This window comes from Martes martes (assembly GCF_963455335.1).
Source record: "Martes martes genome assembly, chromosome: 6".
Taxonomy (NCBI): domain Eukaryota; kingdom Metazoa; phylum Chordata; class Mammalia; order Carnivora; family Mustelidae; genus Martes; species Martes martes.
In genome coordinates this window covers 9063727-9082439 of record NC_137893.1, presented here as the reverse complement: position 1 = coordinate 9082439, position 18713 = coordinate 9063727, and the positions used below count along the sequence as shown (strand labels likewise).

Here is an 18713-nt window from a genome sequence, read left to right as displayed (position 1 = left end):
CACTGCTGGGGTCGGGGACACAAGCCATGGATGGACAGTCCTCAGTTGGGTCATCTTACCTGTGCTCTCAGTCATGCAGGTTTTGGGGTTCGATACTTAGCATGCTGGCTTTGGCGACTGTGCTTTTACCTGGCAGAGTTGTGTCTCAGAGGAGCCGCACTCCCCATCCAGGCAACAGACCCCTGTTTAAATAGAGTCTATTGTCTTCAGACAGATGGGTAGCTGTTGTCTTCATGAGAAAAAGGGAAGAGCCACCTTGTACTTGTTCAGCAGCTTTATTTTCTAAACACTGAAAGTTCAGGGAGGGTCATGTCATCATGCTGACTGTCGTCTTTGTGATTTCAGAGGTGGTGGCCCAGTGGTGTACCCAGGGAGACCTCCTGGCCGTCGCTGGGATGGAACGGCAGACCCAGCTTGGTGAGCTCCCCAATGGCCCTCTTCTGAAGAGTGCCATGGTCAAGTTCTACAACGTCCGCGGGGAGCACATCTTCACTCTGGACACGCTTGTGCAAGTAAGGATGTGTGTCAGCCCTTCACTGTGTTAGTAGGCTCCCCAGGCTCCGTGAGATACCGAGACTTGGTTGTGCTTACTGTAATTATCGTCAACAGATTTTAATCTCTAATTGACCTTAATTAAATTATGGAGTATAAACCAGAAAAAATCAGGGTGGAACAAGTTTTTGCCTTTAACCAGAATACTTCATTACATTCCCCACTCAACAGAGTGGATGGTGAGTGAGCAGAGTGAACTGGTGTTTATCATGAGTCCCAGGCAGAAGTTAGGAACTTACAGGTGTGTGTGCTGAGTCTTCATTGATTCGCTCTGATTTTTTTTTTTAATGCCAACAATGTACTTTTACATCCGAACTAAATTATTATTAAACATTAGGTAAGAAAGCTTAAAGATCTTTAGGGGAGCAGGCACAGGTAGCCCTTTCCTGTTTGTTTTTGTTTCCCAGAGATCTTTAGACCAGTTCACTTCAGGTCTGCATCGGCTGTCATGGGGGATGAGAGTCTCAGTGGGGTGTAGTGGAGACAGGTCTGACAGGAAGTTGAGGATTGACAGGGGTGATAACACATTAGAGACTCACATCCTAACCTTACTCAGCTCTAAGAGGCAGGTATACCAGATTTGGGGAAATTTGTAATTAGATGAGAACATTCATTATTTAAATACATCTTTTTTTATTTGTGAAAAAATACACATGACATAAAATTTACCGTTTTAAATCATTTTTAAGTGTACATTTTAGTAGCATGAACTGTATTACATTATTATTTGATCAATCTCCAGACTTTTTTCATCTTACAGAACTGAAACTGCCAGTGCATTGCCTTGAACATAGTAGGTGCTCAGTAAATATTTGCTTGGTGTGACCGATGGGCAGATAGTTGTCAACATAGGCTTCATTTATTCTTTCTGTTGATAGATTGAACCATTAAGCTGTATGACTTCTCAGTCAGATATCATGCTAACTTTCTGTCCCTAGCCTAACTGAAAGACGAGTAGGAGAGGACGGGAATTTCCAGCTCTTTCTGAATTAATAAGGCTTCTACATTTATTAGAATATTTGTGAATCGGAGCGCCGAAACACACTCCAGATAGATTCAGCATTGTCCACTCTTCTTTCTGACTAAGGGCACCCCTCCTTGCTGGCATTCTGTTCCTTCTATGAGGAATGTCCTTCCCTGCCATCTCAGTGTGGGAAAATCCATCATCCTTAATGCCAACACAATCACATCCTTTTGTAAAGCTGCCAACGATTGCGACCCCTCTTTGTGAAACATCTCCTTGGGGTGTTTGATATTTCTCATACTTACTATACTTTTCCGTCTACTTGTCTTATCTTCTCGAAGTCAAAACCACATTTTCTTCATTTCTCTGATTGTCATTGTGCCTAGAATATGGTAGAGGCTCAGTGGCCTCAACCATTGCAGACGTTTTCATCAACTATAATGTGAAGCTAACGTAGGTCTTGAATTTTTCACTATTTGGACCTGAAGGATAAAAAGAGAGCTTAGCTGATCTTCCTTTGGGGAAAAATGACCATATAGTGTCTCAGCATTTTAATAAATTATTCTTTTTTTCATTTGAGGATCTGTTTCAACCATTGAAAAAATTTCTTCAGTAACATAAAGTTAAATAATGATGCTATTAAAAATCAAGTACAACATTAATTACAGGTAGCACCAACCTTTTTCTGTAATGATTCTAAAATCACATGTTATCTGTGCTATGCTATTCAAATTGTCCAAAGGCAGGGACATTTTTATAGCAGGAAGGAAGTTAGGAAATTTATTGGGCTGTTTATAGAAAGAACTAAATGCAATTTAGATTGGATAATTTATTTCTAAGTTAATTAGATTGTAGGCTATTGCGTACAAAGCCGTTGCTGGGCACAAACTTGCGGCAGCCTCGGCTTTAAAATTGATTCTCCTGATTTACTCATAACAACAAGGCTAGTGGCTGAAGCTCTTATAAGAAAATATGCTGCAATTTATTTTCCTTTCTACCTGTTATAAAATTCTGCAGTTTACCTCATTAGCTGTTTCTGTGACCGGCTATATGTGATTGCATATCTGTTTCTCTGACGACGGTTCTTAGAGTTAGTGCTACCCACTGATGCCACGGGCTGCAGTAATTTGGGCCTGGGGTTTTGGTTGGTTGGTTGGTTTTGTTTTAGCTTCATGAATGTTTTTTGCCTGAAAGGCATGTTGGAGGAGTCGACGTGTATTCTGTAAGGTTCAGTGGTCAATATAAGATAGCTGGATAAAAAATTAAGAGAGAAGGGAGAGGGAGAGGTGGTGTGGAAACAAAGTGAAATGAGAGATTGCGTCTGTGGTCATCGACTCTGTACTCCAGGAGTGCCCGTTAGCCGAGGTCCGTGTCGCCGTCTCTTTGCTGAGGACTCACTGTACGTGCTCTGACGAAGCTGCCGCGGGAGTGCTTTCTCCCCCGTTTGCTCTAAATAGATGAGAAGGTACTTGCTGAGCTTGTCTGCTTCACGATGCAAGAACGGTGTGTCCTTTTAAAAACTTGAGGTGGGCGCCTGGATGCTGCGCTGCCTTTTACTGCTGCGCCTCAGTGGCCGAATCATCAGAGCGTGACATTCGGAACTGTCCGCGGCTCCAGCCGACACAGTTGGATGGAGACCACTCACCGAACTTGGTCTGTTTTAAAAGTGAACTGTTCTAGAAGGCTTTCCTTCTTTGTACACACTTGTACAAACAGTAGACATTCCCTTTGTACACACTCGTACCAACATTAGACATCCTCTTCAAATATTAGACGTTTGAAGTGCGTTTCCTCTAAAAATCATCCCACCTTCTTAAGGGAGCTGCAGAAAGGAGGGGGAGAGGTGCAGCGCCTGGGAGGCCCAGGGGACCCCCTGACACCCAGAGGATCGGACGCCTCCGTGGGCCACATCCTCTGTCCTCAGCCCGGGGCCCTCGTCGGCCAGAAACTGGGTTCGGCCAGCCTTGTGGTCCTTCTCTCGGGACAGCTGGCTTTGACCCTTTTCTTGTCTGTTGTCTTTTATTTTGCTTGAGCAGCTTATCTTTAATATGGAAAGAACATCCTGTTTTTTATTCCTCTTAAATTTTTAGAGGACTCCATGCAACTCACTGCAGATACAAATATAGCAATACGGTGAGGAAACTTTGAATGTTTTAAAATAAATAAACTCCCCCATCTCGGTCAGACCTCTGCTGAAACTACCTCATTGGAGCAACCTTCTGTGCGCCCCTCTGTCCGAACAACCCCCTCCTTCTTTCTCAAGCCCCTTATCCTGCCCTTCTTCACCACCTGATGTGAGCAGGTAGTCCCCGTCGGAGGGACTAAGATAACGCATCTCTCTCCCTTTCCCACCTCAGGGTGTCAGGTCCGTGATGACAGGGAATTTATTTCTCTCAGTATTGGTCCCCAACACTCAGAATGTGTCTTCCCCTTCCCCACTGTGTGCATTTACCAGACAGTTACCTGGATGTGTGACTGGCTGAGTGTGTGGGGCGCACTGTCCAGCAGCGGGAGGTGAGGCTGGGAGGGATGTGGCGTGTTTCCATGTGCCAGAGGGGCTGAAACCGGCCATTTACTGATACGATCTGTGCGCTGTAGCCGAGGAAGTCTGGGGAACAGACTTTCCTGCTTCCTTCACATGGCTCAGCATCAGACGGAGGGACAGGGAGGTCCTTGAGGGGACAACCACTCACCAGACCTTCATACAAATAGCATCTCTCCAGCCAACTAATACCTCTCCTTGTTCCATCAGACTCACCAAAGCACTAGATTTCTACCACACTAACGCTCCGTGAAATGTAGCTCATTTTCTTGTCCTTTTGCCTTGGATTTAGACATGCAAAGTATGTGAACTTCCCTACACAAATTAAGATTTGAATGTTACCAACTTCACAGTTCTAGCCATCAGTTCTAAAAATAGTCATTTTGTGTGATTCGAGAGAGAGAGTAAGCCCACAGATTTACAGCTGAGCTTTTCCCCTAGCAGACAGCAGCTGTTCAAACAAAAGCATTAATCTGTGGGAGCTGCGTTAGTGTGCACCCTTATTCTGTTCCAGGTTTACTGGAATTAAACATTCGGTACATTTCTCTCCTGCTGCAGCGAGGCCTGGCAGGTGGGCAGTTCCTAGGGAGGATGGCGCTCTGTGGGCGAGGGCTGTGGGTGGGCAGACCGTGGCTTCGTGCTCTGCCGGCATCGCAGATCCTGGGGGACAGAGGGCAGAAAGCATGGATTGGGAGGCAGCGGACTCAAGACACTTCACACCCCATATCTGCGGGCATGTGCGCTTACCTCCACTTTGAGTCTGGTTCGTTCCAAAACAGGACATTTGTAGGGAGGGCTTTGTAGGCTGAAGTACCCATAAACAGCACAGGAAACTCAGCACCAAAAGGAAATGAGACTTTTAAAAAGTAAGATGACATATAAAAACAGTATAAAAGTATTTAGAAAGGTATAAAAGGATTTCCTGTGTGGTTTCTTATTTATTTCCAGCTCTGCTGAGTTGACATGAAGGTTGTGTAAATTTCAAGTATGCGGGTGTGGATTTGATGCCTTTATGTACTGCCGCAGGATTGCATCATAAGGTTCACAAACACCTCCGTCACAACACATAATTGCCGTTTCTTTTTTGGTGGGAAAAACATTTAAGATACAGTCTCTTAACAACTTTCAAATACATGGTACAGCCTTTCTACAGGCTTACAGGATTTAAAGGTACCCTGAGGTCAGGGCCCCACTGCCGCCCTCCTCCACTCAATGGGAATTAACAGTGATCAATTTCCCCACGTCAAGGAGACCTCAGAACCTTCAGACAAGAGCATCAACTCTCATTATCTGTAAATTCTTCTTTGCTTCTCTGATACAGCCTTAAAATTTAGTATAGAAAGTTACCAGTATTTGTTTTGCTACTTTGTCATCTTTTTTTTTTTTAAGATTTTATTTATTTATTTGACAGACAGAGATCACAAGTAGGCAGAGGCAGGCAGAGAGAGAGGGAAACAGGCTCCCCCCGCTGAGCAGAGAGCCCGATGCGGGGCTCGATCCCAGGACCCTGGGATCATGACCTGAGCTGAAGGCAGAGGCTCAACCCACTGAGCCACCCAGGCGCCCCTGCTCCTTTATCATCTTACATGGAATATATGCTGCAGAAATAACTTACATGAGCATGTGTTCCCCCCCCTTTACTGAAACAGACTATCACTGACGCGGACAAGTAGGTGATGCTCACCCCAAACACTGGCTATCCATCCCTGGTGGTATTCTCGGTACTTCCCGGTAACCTTGCTCTGGATAATAGTTCTCCCTTTGAGCCCCCGCAGGTTATCACGTCCTCAGGCTGCCGCATACCTCCCACCCTCAGAAGGGGCCTGGGTTCTGGTTTTCACTCTTTCCAACCCTTTCAGCCCTCCCTGCGGAGAAGTCTATTTCCTCGTGGATGCCATGCACCGAGCAGGAGCACGGTCCTCCCTCCCCTTCCAGACAGGGCTGTCCTCTTGCTTTCTGGTGCACCTAACAGTATTTCTGGACTAATTTGTCTGTGTTTGTGCCCACGTGACCTGCAGATTCTTTTCTGCTGTAAAGAGTCGTTCTGGTCATTGTCCATTTGCTAATGACGCAGCCTGTTTCTCCTCCTGTTTGCCTCTTCTGCAGACATGTCCAATTTGTTTCTGAATAAAAGTGCCTTGATCAAATGGACTAAGGGGGCAATTTGGGCCTCTTACTTTGCTTGTGACTGACGGTTCAGTTGGTTTGTGGGACATTCTGCCCTCTTCGGGCGGTGGTGTGGTGTCCGGACAGGAGAGGAGGGAGCCCCTGCAGAAGGCACACAAGCAGTGGGGTTGAAGGGAAGCGGGTGAGAACTGTGGCTTCCCGCGTGTTTGCTGTCCTTAGCCTCTCCGAGCGACAGGTTCACGGGCTCCTGGTGAGGTCAGTGAGAATCGTGCTTCCCCACGGCAGAACTGAGAGGGTTCGGTGGGCCACTGTGATTGGTTGTGATGCTGTAAGAGAATTTTCATCCACTTTGAAAGTCTGTGTACGTGGTTTAAGTTCCTTTGTACAAAGATATGAGATACAGACTTACCATAATGATAACTTTATGTAAGATCCTCCCAAAACACTTTAACTGCTACAATGAAAAGCAGAAGGACAGAGGGGACAGGAGGATTAACTATGTGACCTGCACTTACAGGGGTTGACGACAGCACAGGAGTGTTCTGTGTATTTTGTGTGTGTTGTCTGCCTTGTCTCCAGTCGTGACTATGGCTTACTCTGTGGGGTCTGCCCCACGGGTGGGACCCTCTTGTAAGGAGCCCCATCTGGAGGCCCACACACTTGAGTTCCCGCTCCGTGGTCCTCCTCCAGGGGGTCGCGCCTGGGGCCCCAGCCCGCACTGCTGGGGCTCACAGAGACGGAAAGAGAAGGTGGAGCATCTTCAGCCTGGCGCTTTGTTTCGAAGTTGAAACCAGGATTAGCTGACCCTGGAGGCTATTTTAAGCAAGTGTCTTCATCTGTTCCTTTTATCTTGTTGTTTGTCACTAAAGTGCTATGAAAATTCTGCTCCTGTCACTCCTATAAGTGATTTGACACCCCACTTCTGATCTTTGCAGCCCCTTAAGACCTCCCTAAATTAGAGCCCCATCCAGCTGGACCGGAAGGAACCAGTTCTCCCGCCGCTTCCCCATCACAGCCCTCTGCCTCCTCCTGTATTCCTTGCTGTGGATCTCGCTTAGCCGGTGCCCCTGAGCCTTGGTGTCTCGTCCGGGCAGCTAGTTTCTGACTTGCCTATTTGGATTTGGCCTGCCGTTTCAAAGCAGTGTCGGCACAGGCCACTTGAGCGGTCCGCACAGGAGCTCTATGTCCCCTCACCACTGTCCTCTTCCTGGAGAGCATTCTGCTTTCTTCCTCTGGCCGTAGCTCAAGGGTGGCCAAGGAGGACTGCGATGCAGCGTCTGTGGGCTGTAGCCTGTGATAGGTCTCAGGAGTACCTTTGACATCTTCCCTCTTCTTTAATCCTCACAGCTCCCATTCTACTCCTGAGAACATGGGAGACATCCCAGGGTTGTTGAGTAGTCCCTAGGTCACACGGCACGTGACTCCAGACCAGTGTCGATGTCACTCTAAAATGCGACTTGTTACGACCAAAGGGACCGGCTGTCTGGTCTACCTCCGCACCACCTCCCCAAGCCACAGGAACAGCCAGAGGTTTTTCGGGGATCCAGATAGCCAGAGCTCAGTAAGGGGTGTGGGTTACTGTACCCCAGGCTAAAAGCGTCTTCCGGTAGAGACATCATCATACAGAGCTAAGTTAGGGTTTATGGCACCAGATCAAATGAGATAATTCACATTAAAAAAACTGCACAAAACTGTTCCAGTGCTTTGCATTCTGGTCTGAGCACCTGGTTTCCAATGAAAATACTGAATTTCTGTGTTGTAGTATTTTACTGTGTGTTATACTTTTTAAAAACCAATATTCTCGGAAACTATTAGGTCACTTTGTTTTGTTTGACACACGCGTGCATGATCTGTGCTTTACTACAAGAGTACTACAAGAGCAGAGCCTAAGTGTCACCTCCCTCACTTCCCGGCAGCGCCCCATTGTCTCCATCTGCTGGGGACACCGGGACTCGCGGCTGCTGATGGCTTCGGGGCCGGCCCTGTACGTGGTGCGCGTGGAGCACCGCGTGTCCAGCCTGCAGCTGCTGTGCCAGGAGGCCATCGCCAGCGCCCTGCGGGAAGACAAGGACGTCAGCAAGCTCACCCTGCCCCCTCGCCTCTGCTCCTACCTCTCCACCGCCTTCACCCCCACCATCAAGGTAAGACCTCTCCACCCTCCCCCAGCTGGCTCCCCCGCCCGGACGGCTGGCCCTAGGAGGGCAGGGTCCAGGAAAGCCGGCAAGCATCCCAGAGCAGGCGAGCAGAAGTCATGTCTGCTCCTAGACGGGAGGATCTGGCTGATGTCCGCTTCCGAGTGCCATCTGTCCTTGGCCCCACTGTCTTGCCAGAGACTCGCCTTGTGTGAGGGGCCTGAGCTTCCTCGTGGCAAAGGCAATAGGGGGGGTTGATTCCTGATGCGCGTTCTGCCGTGTTCAATCCTGACTTCCCGGCAGATGCGTCAGAAGAGTGGGAAACCTGTTCCTAGAAGTTGGAGTAGTGTGCTCCACTGCTAGTTCTGGGAGAGGTCGGACTGAACCCTGTCCTGGGGTGTCCCCCACCCTGCACTTGCTGTCACTCGGCCTTGATATGGACTGTGACTCGACACTTGTCCGGTTTTGGTGAGGCTGTTCACGTGCAGACTGGTGTCCCCCCTAACCTCGGAGCCTCTGCGCCTCACGTTCTTGCCTGTGTTCTCTGTTTTGTGTTCTGTCTCTGCTTCCAAGTGTCAGGTGCACTTGTTCAAGGTGACTTTTTTTCTTAAAACATCAGTTTAGAATCTTGTGATATTTTTCAAGCTGCTTTACCGTCTCGGTTGTGTACAGGGATTCTCTGCCCTGGCTACACATTAAACCGCATGGGGAGTCTTTAGAAAATACACAGAGACTCTGATTTCATTGTTAGAGGTGGGATCCTAGCTTAGGTATTTTTTTAAAGGTCCCAGGGGATTCTTCCATGCACCCCGAGTTGAGAACCGCCGTCCCACATCACGTCGTTAAGCCTCCCCGAACTAGCAGCCAGTGCTCTGTTGCATTTCTCAGTGACATCCGTACTCTTTTCTGTCCACGACCTGCCTCTAGCCCCCAATTCCAGATCCCAACAACATGCGAGACTTCGTCAGCTACCCCTCTGCCGGCAACGAGCGCCTGCATTGCACCATGAAGCGCACGGAGGACGACCCGGAGGTGGGCGGTCCGTGCTACACCCTCTACCTGGAGTACCTGGGCGGGCTCGTACCCATCCTCAAGGGGCGGCGCGTCAGTAAGCTGCGGCCGGAGTTCGTCATCATGGACCCCCGGACGGATGGCAAATCAGGTGGGCTCCACGCCAGAGACACTAAGACCTCGTTCTCAGGGGAGGTTGAGGAATGGGTTTCCTGACAGCCCGTGCGAGGACAATGCCGCGTATGAAACATGAGCCTGTGTTGCGGCTAGTGTGGAAGGTCCTCGAAGCCGCCCCACTTCCAACGTTGTATCGAAGTTAATGATTCTTAAAATGTCCTTTCTCATGGGTTTTTAACAGCATTCTGCAAGGCTTCGTGTGGCTGGGCCGTGGATCGAGCAAACGTCAGCTCTCTGTCAGGGAAGCGGGCCCAGGCTTTCTGGGAATGGTAGATTCTTCTTTTAGTTACTCATCAGGTGTCATCAAGGGCCTTAATGCAGTGTTGAGACCAGCTGAAAACCACAGTGAGGTGCATCTCTGCCCTCCCAGAGCGAGGGATAGAATTAAAATTCTCAGAGCTTCAGCCTACTCCTCAGCCTCCTGCTAGAATCTTACTTCTGTTCCTCCCTCATCCACCGTGAGTTGCTTTTTAGCTGATTACCAAGGAAAATTCCCTGCTCATCCATAAAGATTTGGCATGATGATTCAATCTGCCCTTCTAAGAACTCTCTCCCCCACCGGTCTTCGTTACTCACCTGTCCTCAGGGGGCGCGCTGCTCGCTCGCCTCTGCCACACGAGACTGGGAGCCTCCCGAGCAAAGGGACTTGGCTCTTTGTCTTTGCACCTTGGTGCTTGCCCAGTGTCCTAAGCGGGGGACTGCTGAGGCCCCCGTGCCCCGCCAGCACTACCTGCCGGCTCCATAGGTTGCTGTCCCCCGTGAAATCCTGCTCGGCCCCTGCAGCGGAGGGAGAAGTGCTGCCTCCTGGGCCAGCCGCCTGTCACTCGGGCTGCTGGGGTCCCACAGGGCCCGTGGTGCTTGTTGGGCCAGGCTCTTCTGCCCCGAGTCCTGAGGACCTGGACGGGGTCACTGAGTCCTCTCTCTACCCCAGGGCCTGGCGAGCGCCTAACCTGGAAAGGGATTTGTTTCATGGGTGCCTGCTGCTCTCCACTTCCCTTCTCCTCCTGTCTCTCCTGCCTCTTAGACTGGCCCTGCCCCTTGTGTCCCCGAAGGCGCCGTGACGTGTTAGCGTCATGGTCCAGCCTGGCCTGCCCGCTCACTCTGGTACTCCGTGTAGCTGCCCCACCTCTGTCCGGTCTCCGTTCCTGGCTCGGCGTCTGGGGCCTCGTTCTGCGGTCAGTGTCACGGTGTAAAATTGAAAGCGGTAAAACTGTACTTTAACAACTTGGGTATTCGTCCATTTGTTTGTCTTTTGAGTCATGCAGAGAACCGGTACCAAAAGTAGAGGAAGTGAGCGGAAGAACCGGAGGCTGACAGGGCGGTGGGTGGAGCAGAGGGAGGGAGAAGACCGAGAAGGCAGGCAGGCGAAGTGAGGAGAACAGGAGAGCAGTGGCCACTGACCTCGAACGGGAGGGGAGAGGAGCCGGTGGCGACCAGTGATGCCCGGAGGGGGTGAGGCGCGGAAGGTGTGCGTCGTGGTCATCTCACGGAGGGAGGTCGTTGTGTCTGAGGCTCCCGCTTGTGTTCAAGTCTGTGAAACCTCCCTCGGGTTGCATGTTGAAGGGAACGGACCGGAAGAGCTTGCTTCTGTCCCAAGTGCAGAAATTCCTCCCTAGAAATAGGACAGAAGATGCAGACGGGGGAGCTGCGGGCGCTGAGGCTGTGACCTCCCAAGCCCCGTGCTGGGAGCCTGGCCCCGCCCCGGACCTGCTCCTCCTTACGTTCACGTCCAGCTCATGGCAAACACAGACGGACTCAATTGCTGGCAGTCCTCTGGGGAATAAGATGCCTTATTTTTTTAATTAAAAGAGTCAAAGTTATAGAGCAGGCCCACAGTACGTGTTCCGTGCTCCCTCTGTCCGCGGTCGCTGGGTCTCCTGTGGTTGTGGGGTGATGCCCAGTGTCTCTGCTTCCAGGGGGTTCAGAAACCTCTTTTGGGTGACAAGACAGCATTTGAGAAGTTCAGTCAGAATATCAAGAAAACCTCAAGACCAACACAAAAGCTGTGTCACGAGGCGGAACATGAGTAACCGACCCCCGAACAGTGTGCGCCCGCGGGTTCCGAGTGGGAGCAGCACTGACTTCGGGAAGCCGGGAGCTTCTCAGAAGGCGGTCCCGGGCCACCTCCCTGCAGATCACCTGGGGAATTTATCTGAGCCCAGGTTGCCACGCCTGCCCTGTAGCCTCCTTCTGTGGGTCTGGGGTGAGGCCGCCGCGTCCGCACCTGCTGCTGTCGGGCAGACGGTCAGGCTCCAAAGCTTGGGACCCGCTCTTGGACGTGTTCTCCCGGCAGCTGAACACACACACTCCTCTGAATGACCAGTGTGTATTTTTATAGTTGAGAACATACATGAGAGCATGTTTTGTTAAGTAAAAATCCACCAATTTTTAAAAGGCGTCTTTGTCAGAGCTTATTACTGTGGGTGGAATTGTGTCCCCCAGACATTCACACGTCGAAGCCCTTACCTCCCGTGTTACCGTATTTGGAGATCAGGCTTTTAGGGAGCGATTCAGGTGAAATGAGCCGGGTACAGTCCTAACTTGACAGTAGGATTGGTGGCCTTGCCAGAAAAGCAGGAGGGCTCTGTCTCCGCACACGCACCCGCTGAGGCGAGGGCCCGGGAGCACACAGCGAGAGGGTAGCCGACTGCGGGCCGGGAAGAGAGGCATCGCCAGAACCTGATCCCGGACTCCAGCCTCCAGAGCTGAGACGGAAGTTTCTGTTGCTCATAAGCCACCCAGTCTGTGGCATTTTGTTACAGCCGCCCAGCTGGATTAAGACATGAGTCAAGGACAAAAGCAAATGGTGTGACCTAGAGCAGCTGTGAACTCCTGGGTCAGCAGACCGGCCGGGAGCTGAGTGGACAGCGCGGTACTGAGTTTCCTCAGGCTGTGAGCTGGCTCTGGGCTCACAAGCCCGCAGAAGCTTTCTGTGTGTTCACACGGCTGGCGTGACTCATGGCCAAGCGTCGTTGCCCCAAGTGACTCCTCAGTTACGTGACGTAAAGCGCCGCTCAGGGCACGTGAATTAAACCTTCTTACTTGATTGAACGCAGGTGCTCACCACCCCAGCTTGCTGTCCTCACGGGTCGTGCCTCCTGATAAGGAAGTCGTTTAAGAAGAGGGTGATGTGGGCCTCGGCCGGTGCTTCACGGGAGCTTCTCGGCCTCCAGGGCCCTCAGACAGGTCCCTGTTCACAGATGTCCCCTCCATATGTTCAGAAACGCTAGTTTACCTTAGCAAATTCCTCCTTTCAAATGTAAACAGCCCTTTTGAATGATAAAGTCACTTAACTTCCATAAATGGTTTTATTGCAGTTGAATAGTTCAGCTTTTTTATAACTTGGCAAGGTTCTTGGAGCCTTGGAGGAATGAGGCTTTTGTCAGCAAAACAAAGTGATTTGCGGGTGCCTGGGTGGCTCAGTGGGTTAAGTCTCTGCCTTCGGCTCAGGTCATGATCTCAGGGTCCTGGGATCGAGTCCCACATGGGGCTCTCTGCTCAGCAGGGAGTCTGCTTCCTCCTCTCTCTCTCTCTGCCTGCCTCTCTGCCTACTTGTGATCTCTGCCTGTCAGATAAATAAATAAAATCTTAAAAAAAAAAAAAAAGTGATTTGGAAGATGGGCTTCCTACCGTGAGGGCAGAGCAGGGTTGGGAAGTGAAGGGATGTGAAGGGTGGGAGAAGGGATTTTGAGGAAGGGGTCAGACACGACCTTCCTCTGCAGTGCAGTCTCGTGATGGCCCAGCCTCCGTGTGCACCGTCCTCCGCCGCAGGCCCTCAAACCTCCTGCCTGGTGACCAGCAGTGACACTCCAGCAGCTTCTGTTCAGGAACCCCCGCAGAGCCCAGGACTGCCAGGGACAGGGCACCTGCCCAAGCCTGCCTTCCAGCCATCGCTCAAAGCAGGCCGGTGTAAACGTCTGGGAGTCCCTGCCACGGCCCCGACCTTGTCAGGTCACTGGTCCAGAGCAGGCCTGGAACCCGCAGGGGCCTTGGCAGGCCTCCGCTCAGAAGCAGGATCTTGGGGGCGTCTGTGAGTAAGCAAGCCTCTTGCTTCGCCTGGCTCCTCCAGTTGCCTCCAAACCCGTATGAACCCACATGGACGCTTGTTGTGCTGGGAGGTTCCCGCTTTGGGCACAGTAAACGCGGCCAGACGATTCTGTACATTCCAGAGACACTGAAATTCAGGCCCATTTTGATAACAGTAGAAGTTACTGCCTCCTTTTGCTTAGGAAATGTTACAGCATAAAAACGGAAAAGGGAGACCATACTGTGGTCCTTTCTCTTTCAACTCTGAACTTAGAGTGCTGGCCCAGAGAGTCGGTCTGTCCATAGTTTCCCGTGCTAACCATCCTCACTAGGGCCTAACTGATAGCACTTTCCGGCATCTGTGGGTTGTGTCTCACCAGATGAAATCTACGGAAACGGCCTGATCTCCGCCATGCTGGACAGCTGCAACTGCTCGGACTCCAGTGACGTGGAACTGAGTGACGACTGGGCTGCCAAGAAATCCCCCAAAATCTCCCGAGCTAGCAAGTCACCCAAACTCCCAAGGTAAGCTCGCTCCCCAGGGCTGGTCTCCCTTGTTAGGGCCTCTGGGGACGTCTGTGTCCTGTCTGCAGCAACGTCCCGTTGAAGCCGACACCAGAAGGGCCCCTGCAAGAGGGCATCTCTGCCTTTCATCGGGAGGGTCTGCCAGCGATAATTACAGGTTTCCTTTCTTCTCTCCTTTGGGTAGAAAAATCCATCCACGGGAAGTTTGCTAAGCCTCCGAACTCCTCAGGGTTAGTACCGATGGTAGGGGCGCAGGGCGGCCGGAGCTCCCCGCTCACTTTGTTCTTCCAGTTCAAGAAAAGTAAGAAGAAGGTTTTACAGGAAGTGTAATGTACTGCGTTGAACGGAATGCCCAGTTTAATACCGTATAATGCTGTAATTGGAAATAAATCATAAACTAAAAAAATTTCACATGCCACAGGTTTGTCCTAAAGAGTGGCCAAAAGCTTAGATTAGGTAAAAGGGCCTGTTGTGTCCTAGGTAAGAGCCCCCTCCGCTCCCGGCTCCACTCCTGAAGGCTGTATGAGCTCAGCCTTGAATGAACCCCTGACCCGGATGCCAGTGTCCTTACCTGTGGAAGGGAAAGGTGGGCCAGATCCTCACTAAGCTCTCTTTAGCTCTGAAATTCTGTGATGCTGTGCGAAATTAAGATCTAATTTATGTGCAGATACATACCTGCCCAGATCTCAAAGACCTAATTTCCTGTGCAGTTGATAAAGCAGAATATTTATCACCCAGTTGAAGGTAACATTTCCATCATCCCGGAAAGCTCCTCATGTCCCTTCCCATTCGATACCCACTCCCCAGAGTAATCACTCTTCTAAGTTCTGTCACTACAGATGAGTTTGACTTGTTCTTGAATTTCATATAAATGACGTCAGCAATATATACTCCTTTTTTATTTGACGTTTTTTGCTCAACATAATGACTGAGACTCATTTGTGTGCTGTGTGTCGGTGGTTTTTCTTCTTTGCTCTGTGGTTTCCGTTGTAGTGGACATTCTACACTTTGTTTATTCCTGTCACCAGTAGGTTGATCTTAGGTAGTTTCCAGTTTGGGGCTGTTATAAATCAGCCCGTCGTAGGCATCCTTATACAAGACTTCTTGGGGGCACATGCACTCATTTATCTCGGGTATACACTTAGCGGGGAACTTGCCGGGTCCTGGCACACACGTAACTTTATTAGAAACTGCCAGCCAGTATCCCAGGGTGCGCCGCTGTTCTGAGTTCCTGTTGGTGGCCTGTGAGGCTTCTGTCCCCACCCATGTTTGCACTGTCACTGTTAGCAGACAGTTTTATCCCTTCTGCTGGGCATGTAGGGGTGTCGGCAGTCTCTGGTGACCGCTGCTAGCCAGTTTTTCATATGCTTAGGGGCCATTTGGATTTCTCTTGGGTCTTTTGCCCACTTTTTACTGAGTTGTTTTTCTCTCATCAAGTTGTCAGTCTTCATGTATTCTAGCTTTGAGTCTTTGGGCGGAGATACGCAGTGTCACATACGTGGTCTAACGCAATATGAATTTCTTCTCTTATGATTAGTGTGTTTCGTGTCCTGTTTAGGAAATCTTTGTCTACTCTTCAGTTGTAAAGACATTTTTCTGTTCTTTTCCAGAAACTTTGTAGTTTTAGCTTTCATACTTCAATCTCAGATTAATTTTTGTGTATGGTGTGAGTTTTTCCCCCATGTATATACCAGTTGCTGAAGTAATTTGATTGATTTTTTTTCCATCTTTATTCTAAGCATGTTGAAATTACAAATAAAATTATGAACTTCCCTACACTTCTGTAGTGTTTCAGCTTTTCCCGTTAATTAAGGGAACGTTAACCCTAACATATAAGCACCCAAACTCCTCACCTGTAAATGTCCTTTTAAAGTTCCTGGATGTGGCGGTCTCTGGCACTGGTCCTCGTTCCTTCTGTCTTTCCCTGTGTTGAATCATCCTGCATGCCGCAGCCGGACTAACTGTCCTCACACAGAGTTTTCACAAGCTCAGTCCCCGGGTCTCCCCAAACTTTGGGAGCCCCCGCTATCATAGCAAGCTCTCAAGCAACATTCATGAGGCTCAGTGCTTTTCTCTCGTTGACTGCCCTTGACCTTAACATACTCATTTGTATAGCACTCTCTGTGGGGTAGACTGGCATTAATACACGTGTCCCTGGGTGACAAACAGAACTGAAGACCAGAGATAGAATGTAGGATCAAAAGGCAGCAGGGACCCTGCAATTGCACTACTGGGTATTTACCCCAAAGATACAGATTTAGTGAAAAGAAGGGCCATCTGTACCCCAATGTTTATAGCAGCAATGGCCACGGTCGCCAAACTGTGGAAAGAACCAAGATGCCCTTCAACGGATGAATGGATAAGGAAGATGTGGTCCATATACACTATGGAGTATTATGCCTCCGTCAGAAAGGACGAATACCCAACTTTTGTAGCAACATGGACGGGACTGGAAGAGATGATGCTGAGTGAAATAAGTCAAGCAGAGAGAGTCAAGTATCATATGGTTTCACTTATTTGTGGAGCGTAACAAATAACATGGAGGACAAGGGGAGATGGAGAGGAGAAGGGAGTTGAGGGAAATTGGAAGGGGAGGTGAACCGTGAGAGACTATGGACTCTGAAAAACAACCTGAGGGTTTTGAAGGGGCGGGGGGTGGGAGGTCGGGGGAACCAGGTGGTGGGTATTAGGGAGGGCACAGATTGCATGGAGCACTGGGTGTGGTGAAAAAACAATGAATACTGTTACACTGAAAAGAAATAAAAAATTTAAAAAAAAAAAAAGGCAGCAGGGGATTTGATTTAAAATACACAGATTTGATTTAAAATACAACTGGTGAAAGGCTAGAGTCTGTCGAAATCCTAACATTGTAGGAGGAATTGTAAAATTGTTGTGGCCTTAAGGTGAAAAATGGCTCTTCCCACTTGGTAGTTTCCCACATGCAGAAGGCGTGTGGACGTTTCTAAACTTAATTATTAGTCAGTAGAAAGTCAACTACATTTAATTCTCTGAGGTTCCTTACAAATGAATCACTTGGTCTAATCTCACCATAGATTTTTTTAAGATTTATTTATTTGAGAAAGAAAAATAATGACAGAGAGCACAAGCAGAGAGAAGGAGAAGCAGGCTCTCCGCTGAGCAGGGAGCCCTATGTGGGGCTTGATCTCAGGACCCTGAGATCATGACTTGAGCCGAAGACAGAGGCTTTAACCCACTGAGCCACCCAGGCACTCCCTAATCTCACCATATTTTCAAATATATATTACTTGATATGCAGTTCTGTTCTTTCTTCACATTCACGAGGCAAAAGCAGGTGGGAGAGGCTCGGATAAAGGGACCTGGCCCCTGGGAACCTGGCACCCATGGTGGCTGCCAGAGCACGGAGGAGAGGGCCATGGCAGTGGGCGCCTCCCCCACCCGTGGGGCCTGACCCTCCTGGCCTTGTCTCCACAGGATCAACATTGAGGCCCGGAAGTCTCCCAAGCTGTCCCGGGCTGCTCAGGAGATGTCCAGGTCTCCCCGGTTGCCGATGCGCAAGCCCTCCATTGGCTCGCCCAGCCTGACACGAAGAGAGTTTCCCTTTGAAGACATCACTCAGGTAGCACCTGGGGTCCAGGGCGGTTCCATGTGTCTGATGCTCCCCTGCCCTTCTTGCCGTCCTCAGTGTGTGCCTGATGGGGGCTGAGCCCTCGGCACGGGCACTCGTCACACCTGCACTCGCCACCCCAGTCTCGGTGCCTGTCACTGCCGTTCCAGACACGGGGCATAGAGAACCGGAGCCCTGTTCGCCTTCCTTACCTCCCTGCCCTCAGGCAGGCCCCAGTACCTTCATGTCCCCCAGGACCTCCTTCCCACCTCAGACACCCCTCTGTTGCCACGTGAGTCTTTTCACAGATAGCTCGGGTTGAGACCTAGCCACACCTCTCCCCTCGGCTCCCTCAAGCCACGTCTGACCCTTCGGTGACTCTTGGTGTCCACAGGAGCCAGTCCCTGCTGGTGGCCCCCCATCTGGTGCTGTCTATCCCTCCGTCCTGGTTCCCCTCGATGCCCTCCAGGTGCCACAGCCTCACTGTTGACTGGCTGCCTTCTGCGTTTGTGCCTTCGATGTCCCTGGGTCACCAGGGTGCCCTGGCTCCCCCCTCTGTCTTCCCTTCTTGCTTCTGCCCGCATGCTTCCACGCAGAACCGTCACGAAGGCGTCCGTCCCTGGCTCAGCCGCAGCAGTCCCCAAGCACCTTGTTGTACCTCCCTTACACCATGTCTCAGTGCCTTCCTTGTCTGCAAATAATTCTAAGCCTACATCCTGCATTGGGTTATCAGCCCTTTGAGGAGCTACAGTTTATTCATCTCTGTTATCACTCTTCGCACACATATACACACGTGGCCGAAGCATACTGATCATTTTTAGAAACTTCTTAGTTGAATGAGGAAACAGATAATTGGCTGGTTTGTGGACATACTGGTTTCAGTGCAACTAGTATTTCTAGGACAAATGGACTCAGAGCTAGGTATACGCTCTAGTTCAGTGACGAGGAAAAGAAAAGGTGAAGAAAAACGTGCCCAGAGCACCCTTGTGGACTTTTAAACCTGCGCACGTGTGGACACACTGGGACACATCTCCTCACTCCCACCTGCGAATCTTAGCTCAGTGAGCCAGC

The 18713-nt window shown here is 50.2% G+C and overlaps 1 protein-coding gene across 1 annotated transcript in view; it reads left to right on the top strand.

Annotated features, from left to right (window-relative positions):
* TULP4 (TUB like protein 4) overlaps positions 1 to 18713 on the top strand; it is a 175730-nt gene that overhangs the window by 141949 nt on the left and 15068 nt on the right. The window contains exons 6-10 of the mRNA XM_080806973.1: positions 346 to 512; positions 8102 to 8326; positions 9245 to 9479; positions 13912 to 14056; positions 17510 to 17654. Coding sequence (XP_080663099.1) covers positions 346 to 512; positions 8102 to 8326; positions 9245 to 9479; positions 13912 to 14056; positions 17510 to 17654 — 917 coding nt within the window. The remainder of the gene's footprint in view (positions 1 to 345; positions 513 to 8101; positions 8327 to 9244; positions 9480 to 13911; positions 14057 to 17509; positions 17655 to 18713) is intronic.